General features: G+C 39.1%; 1 protein-coding gene across 1 annotated transcript in view; it reads left to right on the forward strand.

The window, feature by feature from the left end:
• UBE2N (ubiquitin conjugating enzyme E2 N) overlaps positions 1–14179 on the forward strand; it is a 38552-nt gene extending 24373 nt beyond the window's left edge. Inside the window, exons 2-4 of the mRNA XM_021687520.1 lie at positions 11027–11273; positions 11461–11601; positions 12463–14179. Coding sequence (XP_021543195.1) covers positions 11027–11273; positions 11461–11601; positions 12463–12503 — 429 coding nt within the window. The 3' untranslated portion in view covers positions 12504–14179. The remainder of the gene's footprint in view (positions 1–11026; positions 11274–11460; positions 11602–12462) is intronic.
• Positions 14180–16663: the final 2484 nt, after the last annotated feature.

Consider the following 16663-nt stretch of genomic DNA (forward strand, 5'->3'; position numbering starts at 1 on the left):
TATGGATAACTTTTTTCTATTTTCAAACAAGAGTTACTTCAAACTTTCACATTCTTAAGCTCCTAATTCCAATATTATACTAAGGAAGGGGAGGGAAGGTATGAATGAATGGGGGAATTTTACTGTTGTTTAATTATAGACAAATGTGTAGATAAATGGCTGAAATTACACATAAAGGCCTTAAAATGAATTATCAACTTCAACCAGTTGAAATTTTAAGAAAGAAACCCACAATCTAGATCATTTCTAACTTAAATGCTGAATTTTTTTTTTAAAGTACAAGTTCACTGGTTTTTGCTAAGGCATCACTCATAATTTTGTTTTCATTGTACAGAAACAGGAAATTAAAAAATTGCCTTTTCATTCAGGATAAATACAGAAGACCTTCCCTCCCCCGCCTACTAAATGATATACTTCTTCCCAGAATCTAAAGTATGCAAGTTTTTTAAAAATGCTTTTTGATGGGTTTGCTAACGGTGCCTTAAGGACCTTATTATAAATAGCGGCAATCTCAATGAAGTGTTACTAAGCTAGGTAGTCTCTTCATTCAGAGTTCCAAGACATCATTCCTAAGACACAGAATTCATTAAGACCAAAGGACAGTTTTACATTACTCAGATCAGTAAAGGCATATATTAAACTTTTGAGCTGGTGCTAAAGAAAGTCCAGGCAATGAAGTGTTTATATTATCCATCAAATCAGAAACCAAGAAAAAAATGGATATGTTAACTTCCATGAGTCTACTAGTATATAGTGCTGGGCATTCAAAGGACATTTTTTTTTTTTTTTTAAGATTTTATTTATTTATTTGACAGAGACACAGCGAGAGAGGGAACACAAGCAGGGGGACTGGGAGAGGGAGAAGCAGGCTTCCCGCTGAGCAGGGAGCCCAACATGGGGCTCCATCCCAGGACCCTGGGATCATGACCTGAGCCGAAGGCAGACGCTTAACGACTGAGCCACCCAGGCGCCCCTCAGAGGACATTTTTACCATCAAGAATTTCATGAGTGGGGGCGCCTGGGTGGCTCAGTCGTTAAGCGTCTGCCTTCGGCTCAGGTCATGATCCCAGGGTCCTGGGATCGAGCCCCGCATCAGGCTCCCTGCTCAGCGGGAAGCCTGCTTCTCCCTCTCCCACTCCCCCTGCTTGTGTTCCCTCTCTCGCTGTGTCTCTGTCTGTCAAATAAATAAATAAAATCTTAAAAAAAAAAAAATTTCATGAGTGTTTTATGAAGGAGTAATTGGCATTGTCTTCAGCTGTGATGCCAATATTTAGAAATCTTTTAAAAAGTAGAAAAAAGATGGAGATGTAAAGTTATCTTTCCAGAAAACTTTTGAAATGTCTTTAGAAATAAGCAAGAACGTAATGTGCTCCCAGTCTAGTCCTGTTGTTCCTGTAGATTAGTATCCCTAATCACACCTGTGCCTTCTCTAAGACCTTGACATACCCCATTTGAAAATGCATCTTTCAAAAAGTGACTTTTTTTAAAACTATCTTGAAGATATTCTTTCTTTTTTTTTTTTTAATTCGAGAGAGATACAGAGAGAACACAAGCAGGGGGAGAGGCAGGAGCAGGGGGAGAAGCAGACTCCCCGCTGAGCTGGGTGCCTGACATGGGGCTCGATTCCAGGACCTGGAGATCATGACCTGAGCCTAAGGCAGACGCTTAACCATCTGAGCCACCCAGGTGCCCCCCAAAACTGACTTTTATATGTACTTTATACTCAGTGGAATAAATTCTTGGGGGACAAAGGGACTTTTTTTTATTCTTCCTTTGAATTAGTTGATACCACAGTGTCATGTACAAAATAAATAAACATTTGTTAGTAAATTCATATTTCAGAGTCACAGCATTTCAGAGCATAGTGGTTTCATGTAATAACAGATAGGCAAAGTGGCTTACCATATAATGGATAATTCCAGGTCAAAATGACATATACCAATTTTTTCATCAAATAAAGCAGAGTTTTTTCTACTTCATTTATGTTACTAAGACTGTATACTTCTTCAGTTGCCAGTCCCAAAGGAAAAAAAGAAAAAAAGTGACATTATGGCTTAAAGTAATTTACCCCTTTGATGAAGCACTTTTTCATGATTATGAAGGACTGAAAATAGCCCTTCCTTAACTTCTGTGCTATTTACTATCCTGCCAAACATTTGAGATTTACTGTTCATATTGTTAATTGTCTTTCTATAGGTCGTTGAGATTAAGAAATCAGGCTCTGAAGCCAGCTGAGTAGAGGCCAATTACCTGGATTTCAATCTTGGCTCTGCCACTTGCTAGCTTTGGTTATAATGTAAGTGGTTAGTCTTAGTTTCTCATTTCCCTCATTTGTAAAATGGGTATGAAGATTGAGTTAATAATACATGTAGAGCACTTAAGTCACTATTTGGCACAGTTATTGTTACTTGATTTTTTATCGATTCTCTGTGTATCTGGGTACAGTGCTTTAATAATCGCATAGAGTCCCTGCCCTTATTTAATTCACAGACTAGTGAGGGCAGGAAAAGAAACAGAGACTGCAGTATAACCTGATGTGTTTAGTGACACAAAAGAATTTGGGGGTGGTAGGCAAGGAATTCAGCTTAATAAGTTTTCCCTGTTGGAGGCACACTTTGTTAGTAGGATTTTCAGATTTTTGTCTGTTGTCAGTGATCGGAATAATTTTAAATGCCATTCCTGGGGTGGAAGTTACCCACTACTAACACAGTAAGTATAGTAATTCTTATCAGCTCTGTCTGGTGCCTAAGCACGCATGCATTTATTCATTGAACAAGCATGTATTTATTTAGCACATCATCACCACCATTTGCGCTGGAGTTCTTATCTTCAAATCGTTACTGTCCTAGCTGTAGTAAGAGGAGTGGTGTTAATGTCCAGGAAACTGGAACTACAGGGGAGATGCTTCCAGACTAATTCAGACCTGAGAAACAAGTTGATTGGATTTAGCTTTTCAAAAGTCCTTCCCTGGCTTCCAAGTCTCTTTTCCTTTTCACTGAACTTAACAGAAGTACTGATTTGGTCTTGGCTTGAGAAAAAAAACTAGAGATTTGTAGCCCAGGTCATTCCATTCCATCTCTTGGGTATTACTCCAAGTGGAATACAGAGTACAATTGACCCTTAAAGAACACGGGTTTGAACTGTGCTCGCTTGTCCGCTTATACATGAGTCCACTTGTACATGGATTTTTTTGTTTTGATAAATGCATTATGGATATTAAATGTATCTTCTCTTCCTTATGATTTTTTTTAAAGATTTTTATTTATTAGAGAGAGAGCACGCACAAGCGGGGGCAGAGGGAGAGGGAGAAGCAGACTTCCTGCTGAGTAGGGAGCCAGACTTGAGGCTCCATCCTAAGACCCGGAGATCATGACCTGAGCCAAAGGGAGATGCTTAACTGACTGAGCCACCCAGGTGCCCCTCATTTTCTTAACATGTTCTTTTCTCTAGCTTACTTTATTGTAAGACTACAGTATATAGTACATACATAAATTATGTATTAATTGACTTACAGGTAAGGCTTCTGGTCAACAGTAGGCTATTAGTAAGTAGTTAAGTTTTTGGGGGTTAAAAGTTATATGTGGATTTTCAACTGTGCCGGGGGTTGGTGCCCCTAACTCCTGTGTTGTTCATGGGTCAGCTTTACTTTCTTGCTACTTACCAGTCCAGCTGGAAATAAAGCTTTTCATTAAAGGGATACTTGGTCTAAAATCTTAGGATTTAGTCCTTGGTACCTAGAGCCTTTGAAAGGGCTCCTTCCATTTTTCCTTCTTTTCAGAGAAGGAAATTGTGAGGTTTATGTGTGTGGGAGTAGAGGGAGAAAAAGAGGAAGGTGGAGGGTGTGCCTTGAGAATCATTATTCTCATCTGACTTTAGGGTAAACATTTTTATTTTATTTATTTTTATTTTTTAAAGATTTTTATTTATTTGAGAGAGAGAGAGAATGAGAGAGAGCGAGCACATGAGAGGGGGTAGTGTCAGAGGGCGAAGCAGACTCCTTGCCGAGCAGGGAGCCCGACGCGGGACTCGATCCAGGGACTTCAGGACCATGACCTGAGCCGAAGGCAGTCGCTTAACCAACTGAGCCACCCAGGCGCCCCTAGGGTAAACATTTTTTAAAAACTTAGTGAATTAGGGTAAAATAATGTATGAGCTGTTTGGGAAGAAAAGGGGTTGAAATAAGTAAGTGATGTCTTTCGTCCACTAGGGGGTAGTGTGGACTGTAAAAATTAAATTTATTCCTGAGGGGATTGACTCTTATTTCTTAATGCAGTTGCCTTGTTTCAGTTAATTTTTGTCCATGCTATGCTTTTTTGAAATGGCTACAAATCATTATTTTCTAACACAATCTTGTGACTGTAACAAACAATAACACCCACATTCCTATTATTAGTGATTCAGATATTCTGACATTACTATTTGAATAGAATTTTTTGAAGGGAAAAAAGTGATACTTTTAAGTTTCTCTACCAGATTTTACTCACTATATGAATAAATTATTTTCACAACCTGTAAGTAAGATTGTAACAGTATTGTGTTTCACTGTCCTGTATGGTAGCTCCTAGCCCCATGTGGCTATTGAGCAGTTGCAGTGTGGCTAGTTTGAATTGATACGTGTTGTAAGTATAAATTACTGGATTTTGAAGACTTTGTATGAGAAAAGATTATAAATATTAATTTTTATATTGATTACATGTTGAAATGATGCTATTTGAATATATAGTTAAATATTAATTTTAATTGTTCTTTTTAATGTGGCTAGCGGAGAATTTAATATTTGCAGCTCGTATTTTTGTTGGGCAGCACTGCTGTAGAGAAAATATTCATCAGCCATTTTTATCATGCTGTACGCACTTCTAGCTGGCCTTATGATTTGTAAGGAAGTGGTATAGTGGGGAAATTGAGCACAATTTTGACTCTGTTTCTAATCCCAGCCAGAATATAGTCCGTTCTACTATAATGAGATCTATGCGTTCCTAAAATTCATTGTGTTGACCAAAATTGTGCAGTAAAAATGACATGGCTCATGGATAAAATGTTGGGGGCATGACACTCAAAAATATTGGTTAACATTTTTTTTAGTGCCCACTTATTGTAGATGGTGAAGTTGTAGATGCCCTTAAAGTAGCTTACAATTGAAAAATAGGCTTTTGCTTTATCAGTAATCCCAAAAAAGGAGCCCCTGTTTGTTAATATTTTAAAATTGTTTATAGATGTAGTTAACAGAGGTTGGAGTAGACGGAGTAGACATCACTGAGGCATCTCTCAGTTTGGTAAGACTAATTGTGACAAAAAATTGATAGTGTTATCAAGTATAGTCACATGGCTCTTGGGTGAGATGATCTAAAAGATCGACAGTTGACATTATTAGTAATACATTGCATTTTTGTGTTTCGGAGAATATTCTTTTTTTAATTTTAGAGAGTGAGAGAGGGTGTGGTGATGGGCAGAGGGAGAGGGAAAGAGAGTCTTAAGCAGACTGTGCTGAGTGCTGATGGAGCAGGGATATCATGACCCTGAGATCACAACCTGAGCTGAAACCAAAAGTCAGGCGCTTAGCTGACTGCGCCACCCAGGTGTCACCAGAGAATATTCTAAATAGGGCAAAACCTAAGTGCTGTAGACATAAGTTGGAGGTGTATATAGAAAGTTATTATGTATCAACTTTTCTCATATGCAAATTGCCACTCTTTTTCTCCCTCCCTCCCTCCCTGTTTTTCTTTGGGGGGGGGAGGAGCAGAGGGAGAGAGAATCTCAAGCAGACTCCCTGCTGGGCATGGAGTCCGACCTGAGGCTAGATCTCAGGACCCTGAGATCATGAACCAAAATCAAGACGCTTAACCGACTGAGCCACCAGGCGCCCCTGCTACTCTTTGTCTAAGAATACTGTTTATTATCTAAAATTTTACTGTACATAATTCATTCATTGCCTTAAAAAATGTATAGTAAGACCTTACATTGCTTCATAGTGAGCACAAGTTGTTATTGAACTTTAAAGTGGGACAAGACCTAGTTAATGGAATTTAGTTGACAAACTCAAGTGCTGCAGTTTACTGTGGTATAATCCTGGAATTTGCTTTTCAAGTCCTAGTAGATGTATTGATGACCAGATCAATTTGATGTTACTTACTTCCATTTTAAGGTATTTATAACATGAACTATTACCCTCACTCTGTAAGATGAGATAGTTTTCTTGAGACTTAATCTTATTGCCACTTAAATTCATACTCTATTTTTATGTACTTCCTTTTCTGCTTTTTAGTAGCTAATTCCCTAAATAGTCTACAGTGCTTTTTGTTCTGTATGGCCTAAACTCAGTTCTACCTGGGACTGGGTCGGAGGATTGCTTTTAAACAAGTAGGATCATAATGAAACTAATGGTTATTCTGTTTTCTTTAAAAACAAATACTGTTATTTAATAAATTTTTAAGATTTGTTATTGTGCTTTGTTCTTAATTCTTTTTGAGTTGGTTGTATATGGCTATGGCCTTCCTATGTGATCTCATTTGTTAAGTCTTTCTGCAGTATTATCTCTTGATCTTCATAGCAACTCTGCATGAGAGGCGGTCTTAATTATGATATAGATAAGTCTGCTGAGACTCAGAGCAGTGTAAATTATTTGCTCAAAAGTAATAGTTAAGTAAGCAGTGCAGTAGGAATTTGAACCCGTTACTTCTAGACTTGAAGAAATCACACTGTACTTCACTGTCTTTCTACCAAAGAATAATATAAAACTAGGTGTTTCATAGTTAACCATGTGTGAGTAGTAGCAGGAAGGATTTTATTTCCTACCCACTTTTGCTTTTTTTGGGAAAAAAATTGACTCCCAAGTTCTGTGGGTGAGACTTGTTCCATTTGGTTTGGATTTTATTCTTTTTTCCTCCCATAATTTATGTTATGGGTTTGTTTGGGAAATCAGTGCCATGTAGTCAAATAATTATGCATCTGTTCATTATATCAAAATGCATGAGAACTTGAGAGCATATAAAAACTGTTTCAAAAGGTTTTCCACACTTAAAAGCTTATGCTAGAATGTGTTCTGATTAAATCTTAAAATTGATCAGGCCATGTGATATGTTTAATATGTACATTCTTTAGAAAGACTCTTATTTTGAGGAGGAACTGAAGATGAGGAAGGAATGCTGAATCTCTGACAATGTGTTCTAAGAGTAATTTTGAGGCTATTTCGGGATATGATCTTGGAGGCCCTTCTGGCAGCTTTTTATAGCCTTGAATAGAGCTGCTACTACTTTGTGTAACCAGGGAGTGGGATTTTGGGGCTCTTAGACCCCAGCCTTCCAATCTCCCTCCTTATGGATTTCTAAAAATAGGAAGACCTGGGGCAAAACAAAAGGAGGATGGAGGTGAGGACAGGTCACAATTCAAGGAATTTTACCATCTAGGTTTTTTCTCATTCCTTTACTCTTACTGTTGATCCTTAATATCTTGATTGATTGATTGATTGATGCTAAAAATGAAGCCTGGCCTCTTTTGTTCTAATTCCATGTTGGAGGACTTCCCACAGTGGGGGGCTTCATTATTGCTTCTTGAGATTTTTTTTTTTTTTTTTGAGATTTTATTTATTTGAGAGAGGAAGAGAGAGCTTGAGAGCAAGAGAGCACACACACACTGGGGGCGGGGAGGGGCAGAGAGGGAGAAGCAGACAGGGAGCCCAATGCGGGGACTCGATCCCAGAACCCTGGGATCATGACCCAAGCTGAAGACAGACACTTAATCAACTGAGCCACCCAGGTGCCCCTCTTCTTGAGGGTTTTTAATGCTCTAAAAATGTTTTACTTTGAACCTAAAGAACATTTTGCTGAAAGTAGTTTATAGCATTTCAGTTTCTCATTTGCCCTTGCATTGCCACGATTAAAACAAAGCAAAAAAACTAGTCTCTAATTAAAGTACTAAAGGCATTACTTCAAATGGCTATGGGTTTAACACAGTTTGGAAAAGGGTTTAGTTTTTTATCTGCATCTTATGATTATTTCAGTATATGACAGGGAAATCTCTTTTAGTATGTGCCCTGTAGGCTGTAGAATGAAATGGTGTAAGGTGTAGGATTTTTCTTTTTAAAGATTTTGTTTATTCATTTGAGACACAGAGATACAGAGAGAGAGCGAGCATGAGCAGGGAGAGAGGCAGAGAGAGAAGGAGAAGCAGGCTCCCTGCTGAGCCAGGAGCCCGATGTGGGGCTCGATCCCAGGACCCTGGTATCATGACCTGAGCCGAAGGCAGATGCTTAACCATCTGAGCCACCCAGGTGCCCCGGTGTAGGATTTTTCTTAAGTGAAGGCAGTGTAAATACAATATTCTTATTGTTCTTCATATCTAAAACTTTAGGTATAGCAGTGTTCTAAAACTTCGACTGCACATGCCTATTCAAAATGTTGAAAATATGTTACTAATATATAAAATTACACATGGTATTGTCAGTTTCTTTTATTGAGTGTTAACTATTTTTGGCTGACAGTAAGTTTATAAATAGAAGTTTGATTATTTCTTCCCATGCCTGAATGGATCCTTTTGTTTTCCTCCTGTGATGTGCACATCCTGCTCTGAATAACACTGCTTTAATGTTAAAGATGCAATTCTGATAGTTTATTCCTTGTTCTTTGTAACATCAAATAGATTCATAATTCAGCAAGTATTTATTGAACATCTGTGGTGCCAGGCACTGTTCCAAACGCTGAGGATATAGCAGTAAATAAAACAGGCACAAATCTCCTTTTATGGCACTTCCATTCTGAGCAAAATAAGTGAGATGTGTAATATGTTAGTAGTGCTGTAGAGATAAAATTAGGGGAACAGGGATAGGAAGGGTGTGGGATAGGGTGGAAATGGGCTTTTTCAGTTTCAATTATGGAGGCCTTACTAAGAAAACACATTTGAATGAAGATCTTAGGAGCTCTGAGGGAGCAAACCAGACAGAAATTTCAGGGGAAAAAAAGCGAGGGCAAAGCTTTTGAGGGAGGAGTATGCCTGGCAGGTTGGAAAATTACCAAGCTGCTAATCTGGCTGGAGCAAAGTGCCAGGGTGGGAGTATTGGGGGAAACATAGCTGAAGATGAATTAAGAATAGCCAGAGTGAGGGGATCATATAAAGCCTCTTCTTGGGGGGCCATTATAAGGACTTTGAAAGATCCATGAAACACAGACCCAGGAGGGAGTGGGGAACAAGGTCAGCAGCAAGAAGAACAAAGTTAGGCTATTGCAGTATGCCAGCCGAGAGCTGATGGTGGCTTGGATTAGAAGTGTAGCCGCAGGGTGGTAAGAAGCAGTCCAGTAGATTTGGAAATTCAAGTGAACAAAATATGCCAATCAGGTTAGATATGGTGGGGTATGAAGGAAAAGGTTTGATCAATTGGAAGGATGGCTTGATGGTGAAGAAGGCTTTGAGGGAAGAGCAGGTTGAAGGTGGGGAAAGTCATGCAAAGTTTGGGATGCTTATTAAGATACTCAAGAGGAGCTGTTGAACAGGTGGTTATGGATAAAAGAGGCGTGATCTAGGGGAGAGATCTGTGCTGGATATGAATTTGGGGAGACATCATATACAGGGCGTATTTAGTATTTAGATTCATTGGACAGTATGGGATCACTATGGAAGAGTGTAGATAAAGAAGCCCTAGGACAGAGCCTTGGCGCACTTCAGTGTTGGGGAGTCAGGGAGGGAACCAGCAAGGAGGTTGCAGCCAGACAAGTAGAAGAGAATCAGGAGAGCTTGGCTATAGGAAGCTGGGTGGTGTTTGGCAAGGAGGGTGGACCAGCTGGGTAAGATGTTACATTTAGGTCAAATAAGATGAAGATTAAGCATTGGCCATTTGATTTAACTGTGTGGGAATCACTGGTGACCTCAACAGACAGGTTAGTGGATAGACCCTAATTGGAGAGTTGTGTTCAAGATAGGAGGGAGGAGGAAAATTGGAGATAATCAAGTATAGATTACTTTGAAAGAGCAGCAAAGCAGTGGGGCATTAGCTGGTGGGGGTGGGGGGAGAGTGAGGTCAAGGTTATTTTCTCCTCTTACTGGGAGAAATTACAGCAAATTTGTACAGTTTGGGGAAAGATCCAGTGAAGAGGGGGAACTGATGATTCAGGAGAGTTTCGAAAGAGATGCTAGGGCAATGTCCGTGGATAGGTGAGAAGGAGATGAGATGTAGTGCTTTAGAGGAGAGGTCAGTCTTAGCCAAGAGTGATGGCCATTTCCTTCACAGTGACAGGAGGACAGGCAAAGCACATGGGTACACAGTTGAAGGTGGGTGTACAAATGCTACAGTGGGAAGCATGTCTGTTTTCTCGTGAAATAGAAAGCAGAGTCATCAGCCAAAAGTGAGGGTGAGGATAGAGGTACTGGAGGTTTGAAGAGAGAGGGAAGAGTGTTATAGTTATTTAGGAGAGAGGGAGAAAGATGGAAAAGAGACCTAATGATTGTTGGAGAGCAGCATTAAAGTGTTTGGTGTCAAGGTTGTATATAGTTCTAGCTAGCTCTGTTCAGGTGCCTAGGCACTTGGCCCTCCCTCCTACATTCAGATTTTCAGTGACTTTTAGAACTAATTTTACTTTTTAAAAAATTAATTAATTAGAAGATTTCATTTTTAAGTAATCTCCACACCCAACGTGCAGCTGGAACTCACAACACTAAGACCAAGAGTTGCATGCTCTGCTGACTGAGTCAGCCAGGCGCCCCTAATTTTACTTTTTAAAGGTTTTGGTAGAGTTTAAACAGAGTAAGTTGCCTTTATTTACCTATGTGATAATCCCAGTGTTATTTTCTTTTTTCTCTTCTCTCTCCCCTCCTCTCTCCTCCACTCCCCTCTCCTCACTTCTCTCCTTAGTATAAAATCAGTTTCATTAGCCTAATTTTTATTATCAACATATTTTCAGACATTTGTAGTTGCAGTGTATGTCATCAGTATTCACTTGCAGTTGCATTCAGGTGATTGGGATTATGTAAATAGTCTTTTAACTTGGTGTTTAGCAAAGTGACATTTGTTTCATAAATGTATCATGTTTTTCTGTTGTAGGAAACCCAGCGTTTGCTGGCAGAACCAGTTCCTGGCATTAAAGCAGAACCAGATGAGAGCAACGCCCGTTATTTTCATGTGGTCATTGCTGGCCCCCAGGATTCCCCCTTTGAGGGAGGGACTTTTAAGCTTGAACTATTCCTACCAGAAGAATACCCGATGGCAGCCCCTAAAGTACGTTTCATGACCAAAATTTATCATCCTAATGTAGACAAGTTGGGAAGAATATGTTTAGATATTTTGAAAGGTAAGTGTTACCTTTATTAATATATGCTATTAAGATTTCTCCTTTTTCTCTTAAGCATTCTGTATTGAGAATCTGAACATTGTAATCTTGCCTTATTATAAAGACCACAAAGGTCTGTGGGAATGCAATGCAGGAGTTCTGGGGCTGTTGTTTCATGCTGATCATTCTGGGCCTGTTGCCTTCATAGATAAGTGGTCCCCAGCACTGCAGATCCGCACAGTTCTGCTATCGATCCAGGCTTTGTTAAGTGCTCCCAATCCAGATGATCCATTAGCAAATGATGTAGCGGAGCAGTGGAAGACCAACGAAGCCCAAGCCATAGAAACAGGTATTTAATATCCATTCTCCTTCACACCACTTCCACTTTTTAAAACAAATATATACTACCTTTTTAATTTTTAATATTTATTTATTTATTTTATTTTTAAAGATTTTATTTATTCCTTTGAGATACAGAGAGAGAGAGAGCATGAGCAGGGGGAGAGGCAGAGGGAGAGGGAGAAGCAGGCTCCCCGCTGAGCCAGGAGCCCAATGTGGGTCTCAATCCCAGGACCCTGGGATCATGACACTAGCAGAAGGCAGACGCTTAACCATCTGAGCCACTCAGGCGCCCTATACTACCTTTTTAAAAACTTCTTTTCGAGTCTTAACAAAAAGAAAAAATATATTAAGAGGAATAAGTCAGATCCTGTTTCTAATATGTAAACACCTCTTAACAACAGATGTTTAAGTTCCAAGTTAGGGCCTGCTTCATGACCCCCAGATGTAAAGACAGCCTGTAATTGGGAGCTCTTAACTTGTATAACCTGTACTACCTGGTTTATCAAATATTTGGTGTGTACCATTGAGCTGCTTTTGTAATTCATCTGATCAATAAAACTATGTCAGTTTATAGCTAGGGAGTTTGAAATGAGTAGGATTCTTCTTGTTACAGATTTTAACAAAATTAGTGGAGAGCATGTCTAGAAATGGAGACAAAAGGAGACACCTCTTTTCATCCTGCTGAATTTTGTAGAACTTCTGGATTCCGTTGTAGTGTTTTGGTAATTAGATATACACACAGTCTGTCTGATCCAGATGACAGAAAATGGCATGAATTTAACAGAATACTGCTTTATTTTTACAGAGTTTAGAAAGTAACATACTGAACTAAGTAAAATAATAATTGCACGTTTGTTTTTGTCTACAGCTAGAGCATGGACTAGGCTATATGCCATGAATAATATATAAAATCGATCTGATCATCAAGTGTGCATCACTTCTCCTGTTCTGCCAAGACTTCTTCCTTTTTTGTTTGCATTTAATGGACACAGTCTTAGAAACATTACAGAATAAAAGCCCAGACATCTTCAGTCCTTTGGTGATTAAATGCACATTAGCAAATCTATGTCTTGTCCTGATTCATTGTTGTAAAGCATGAGCAGAGGCTAGAAGTACCATCTGGATTGTTGTGAAACGTTTAAAAGCAGTGGCCCTTCTCTGCTTTTATTCATTTCCCCCATCATGGTTTGAGTATAAAGCACTGTGAATGAAGGTAGTTGTCAGGGTTAGCTGCAGGGGTGTGGGTGTTTTTCTTTATTACTTTTTTTTGAGGGGGAGAGGTAGTTTTATTTTAATTTTATGGGCTCCTTTCCCCCTTTTTATGGTGATCTAATTGCATTGGTTAAAAGCAGCTAACCAGTTCTTTAGAATATGCTCTCTAGCCAAGTCTAACTTTATTTAGACGCTGTAGATGGACAAGCTTGATTGTTTGAACCAAAATGGGAACATTAAACAAACATCACAGCCCTCACTAATAACATTGTGACTTTGCTGTCAAGTGTAGAATCCTTCCTTCAAGAAAAAGCTTGTGACCATTTTGTATGGCTTGTCTGGAAACTTCTGTAAATCTTATGTTTTAGTAAAATATTTTTTGTTATTCTACTTTGCCTTTGTACAGTTTATTTTACTGTGTTTATTTCATTTTCCCAATGTGACAATCGTATTTAAAAATTAAAACTGATGGAACATTCTCTTTTGGTCTTCACCATCTGACAAGTTGATCCGGCAAGAGGTGGATTTTGCCAGTGTCTTTTCACTGATGCAAACTTGTGTTAAGATGTCACTGAATGGAGTATTTATAAGCTGGCCCTGAGCATGCATAAAGCGTCGGTATTTGGTATTTTTTTTACCTCCTAGAAATTTGAATAAATGTGTTTGTGTTGTCTGATTAGATGATCATAGGTGTCTTGCCATGATGTTTGAAACTTACTGTACAGGAGAGTCACAGCAAAGCAGCAGTTGTGACTGACTTTATGTAGGACTCACATGTGCCACATTTGTGTGTCTGGCATTTGGGATATGACCTTTTGCTTAGTTCTTGTCTGGAAACTTCACGTGTAACCACTGGTATGTGCTACTAGGAAACACCAATCTGATAATCATTTGGGGTTGCTGAGGCACTTATGAGTCTTCCTTATAAGACCTGATGAGCAGATCTCAAGCAGCCAGCTTGCGTAAGTGTCATCTGAAAGGTTTCTTCCTTTGAGAGTATCAGATCCTCAGTTAATGATTCTTTCATCCTTCAGTATTTGCTATGGGAGCTCCTATTGTTTGATACTCAGTAATTTTTTTCTGCATTGACAGAGTTCCTCCCCTCAAAAAACTGTTCTTTCCCACCCTTCTCTGTATCGAATTCCCTATCCTTGTTCTTTGTAAGTCATCAGTGTAGCCAGTCCTAAGTATGTAAATGTTAACCCGCAGGTGGGAACCTTTGTCTCTCGCAATTTAAGGTAATGGATATTGTAGCCCGTCTGAATTTCCCCCACTCTTGATTCTCTTAACTTCTGGAGTTTCTTCAGAATGTGGTGTATTTTATTGTGCTCCTATGTAAGATGAAGAATTATCTATTAAAATTACATTTTCAACATACGAAAGTTTTTGATGAGTGGTAACTGGTATCCTTCCAAATAAATGCATTGATTGGCAACAAGTGTTAGTTTAATTCAGAATAAAATTGTTCGTAACCTTAACGTTGTAAAGTTAAAGCTCTTAAGAGCAGTTGACATTTATAACCGTTCTTGTGCTGTAGAGGGTATTTGCAATTAAGAAAACTGAATCGCATTCTGGGGCCAAAATGAACACAAGCAGTTGCGTAGAGATGAGCTTTATTTAGTGCAGGTGGCACTACTTGTGATGATAGCTAGTATCACGTAGTGATTTGTAAGTCCTAAAATTCCAGATGTAAATTCATTGGACCACAAAATATGTCTAGAATAGGACTCTTATGTCTACTTACTTGAGTTCTAGAAGTCCTAAAGTGGAATAATGCACTGTTTTTGTTTCAAATGTTTTGTTTCCTGATTTTATGGCATCCTGTTTTTTCCTTTGTAATTTTGTTAAGAGCCCCCATTGTTTTGATAAGACTCTTTCTCAACCAGTGGGATGAAATGAGCCAGTTTGTTGGTTGAACGTGTTTAGGATTAAAGGAGCTCTGGGAGTGGCCAGGATAGATCCCCCAAACTGGCAGCTACTTCTGGCTTTTGGGCCTTTTCCTTGGCCCACAAAATGTGATTGGTTAAAACATTCTGAATTCAGTGCCAACATTTTTAAAAATCAGGAGATTCACGTGACAAAAAATCCCAAATTCTGGTAACTTAATGATGTGAAGATCTGGCAACTGCGGCCATGCCCAGCGTTTGTGCATAGCACCCTTCACCTTCCGGGAGGAAGCAGCCTCCAGATAAGAGCGCATCTCTCCTCGTTCAGGGACTCTGCTTGCCTCGAGTCCCCTTCCAGGCCCGCTTTCTCCTTTATGTAGTCCTCTTCCTTTATAAGCCTTTGATTTTGTAACTCCTAAGCTTAAGGGAACAGTGAATTTGACAAAAGTATTCTATGTACCCAACACTACCGCTTGGGGATGATTAAGTGAATGAGATTGGCATGCGGCTTTTCCTGTGGCCCTTCCAATTGGGGGGGGGGGGGCACAGACAAACTGCAGTTGCAACTCTGTCCTGGAGCAGGGAAGGAAGTACTTGGGAAGGGCCGCTCTTCTGGATTCCAGCCAGATGAACACCTCTAAGCTGGAGGAACACCATGTGCAAAGCCCTGGGGGAGAGGAAAAGAATCTGAATATGTAAGTGGCTTCTTGAGAAACTCTTCTGTCCATTAGGAGCTTCTCTGAAATCCTGAGGCATTGACAGGAGCTTTATGTTTATTTGGTTTTCTGTTTTGTTGTAGTATATTTTGTTTCCACACTAGTTATTCTTGGTCCTGCCTCATAAGATCTTAGGTCTGCGGTGTGTAGAACTTAAACCCTGCTCTAGACCAAGAACATACTTTAATACAAAATTTAAAAAGCATTTAAAAATAAGCTTAAATACAAACTTGATATTTAAACAAGCCACAGGTGCTGTGGAGAGTACTGGAGGAAATCTAGTATCCTGCAAGACACCATAAACACATTAGCGAAATGGAACTGTTGGTGTCCTAGGAATGATAGAAATTGTCTTTATTTTCTATTTGATGGTTCAGGAATCTTTTTGGGCGGGGGGGGGCTATTCTAGCCATATCACTTTTTGTTAGTTGCAGTAGCAAAGGTTTTAAAAAGTTAGCCTTATCTGGAAAAGCTGGCCAAAAAACAAATAATTAAATGCCATGATTATAGGGCAGCTAATTCATCAGTCGATTTAAGAAAAATGTAATATCTCATTGGAATAATTATTTTTGGGCTGAGGTAACATTTCATTTAGCTATTTAGCATGCTGCTTAGGTTTAAGGAATTATTATCAGGGGCTTATTTTTTAAATGATATTTAATGATCACAAAAGCAAAACATGTTGAATGTAATAACTTGAAAAATATAAAGAATAAAAATCTGTAATATTCCACCCAGCCTGGTGATACTTGTTTCGTTAACTATATGCCCCTGTGTTAATTTCCATTTCTCCTTGATGTTGGAAATTGGGAGGATTTGTTCCAAGGGTTAGCTTTGGTACAGCTTTTTTACAAATTGGGTAAGTTCTCATTGGCAGCAAAACTAGGAGTTGGGCTACGGGTTTTTCCTTTTAGGTGTAGAACTTCACATGAAGAGTGCCCGTCCTCCTTCCTCTCCCCAGTTAACATCTTTGCCGTACTTCAGTTGGTCTCATTTCATCTGTGCCTGTTGGTGTGGCATTTCAGTTATGTGGATGTAGAGTGCTACACAGCCAAGCCCCTACTGACTAGATAAAATTGTTTCAGTTTCTGATTTGGTTGTAGAAGGAGAATAATTGCCTTAAATCGACCTTGCTTATTGTCTCCTAGCAGAGTAACAACTGAAATCTCATCATTTAAAATACGTTTTGTGGTGCTCATTAAGGAGCTTTTTACATTTTTCCTCTGCTAATCATTTGTATCTAGGGGACGAAACA

The sequence above is a fragment of the Neomonachus schauinslandi genome, chromosome 5 (assembly GCF_002201575.2).
Source record: "Neomonachus schauinslandi chromosome 5, ASM220157v2, whole genome shotgun sequence".
Classification (NCBI taxonomy): Eukaryota; Metazoa; Chordata; class Mammalia; order Carnivora; family Phocidae; genus Neomonachus; species Neomonachus schauinslandi.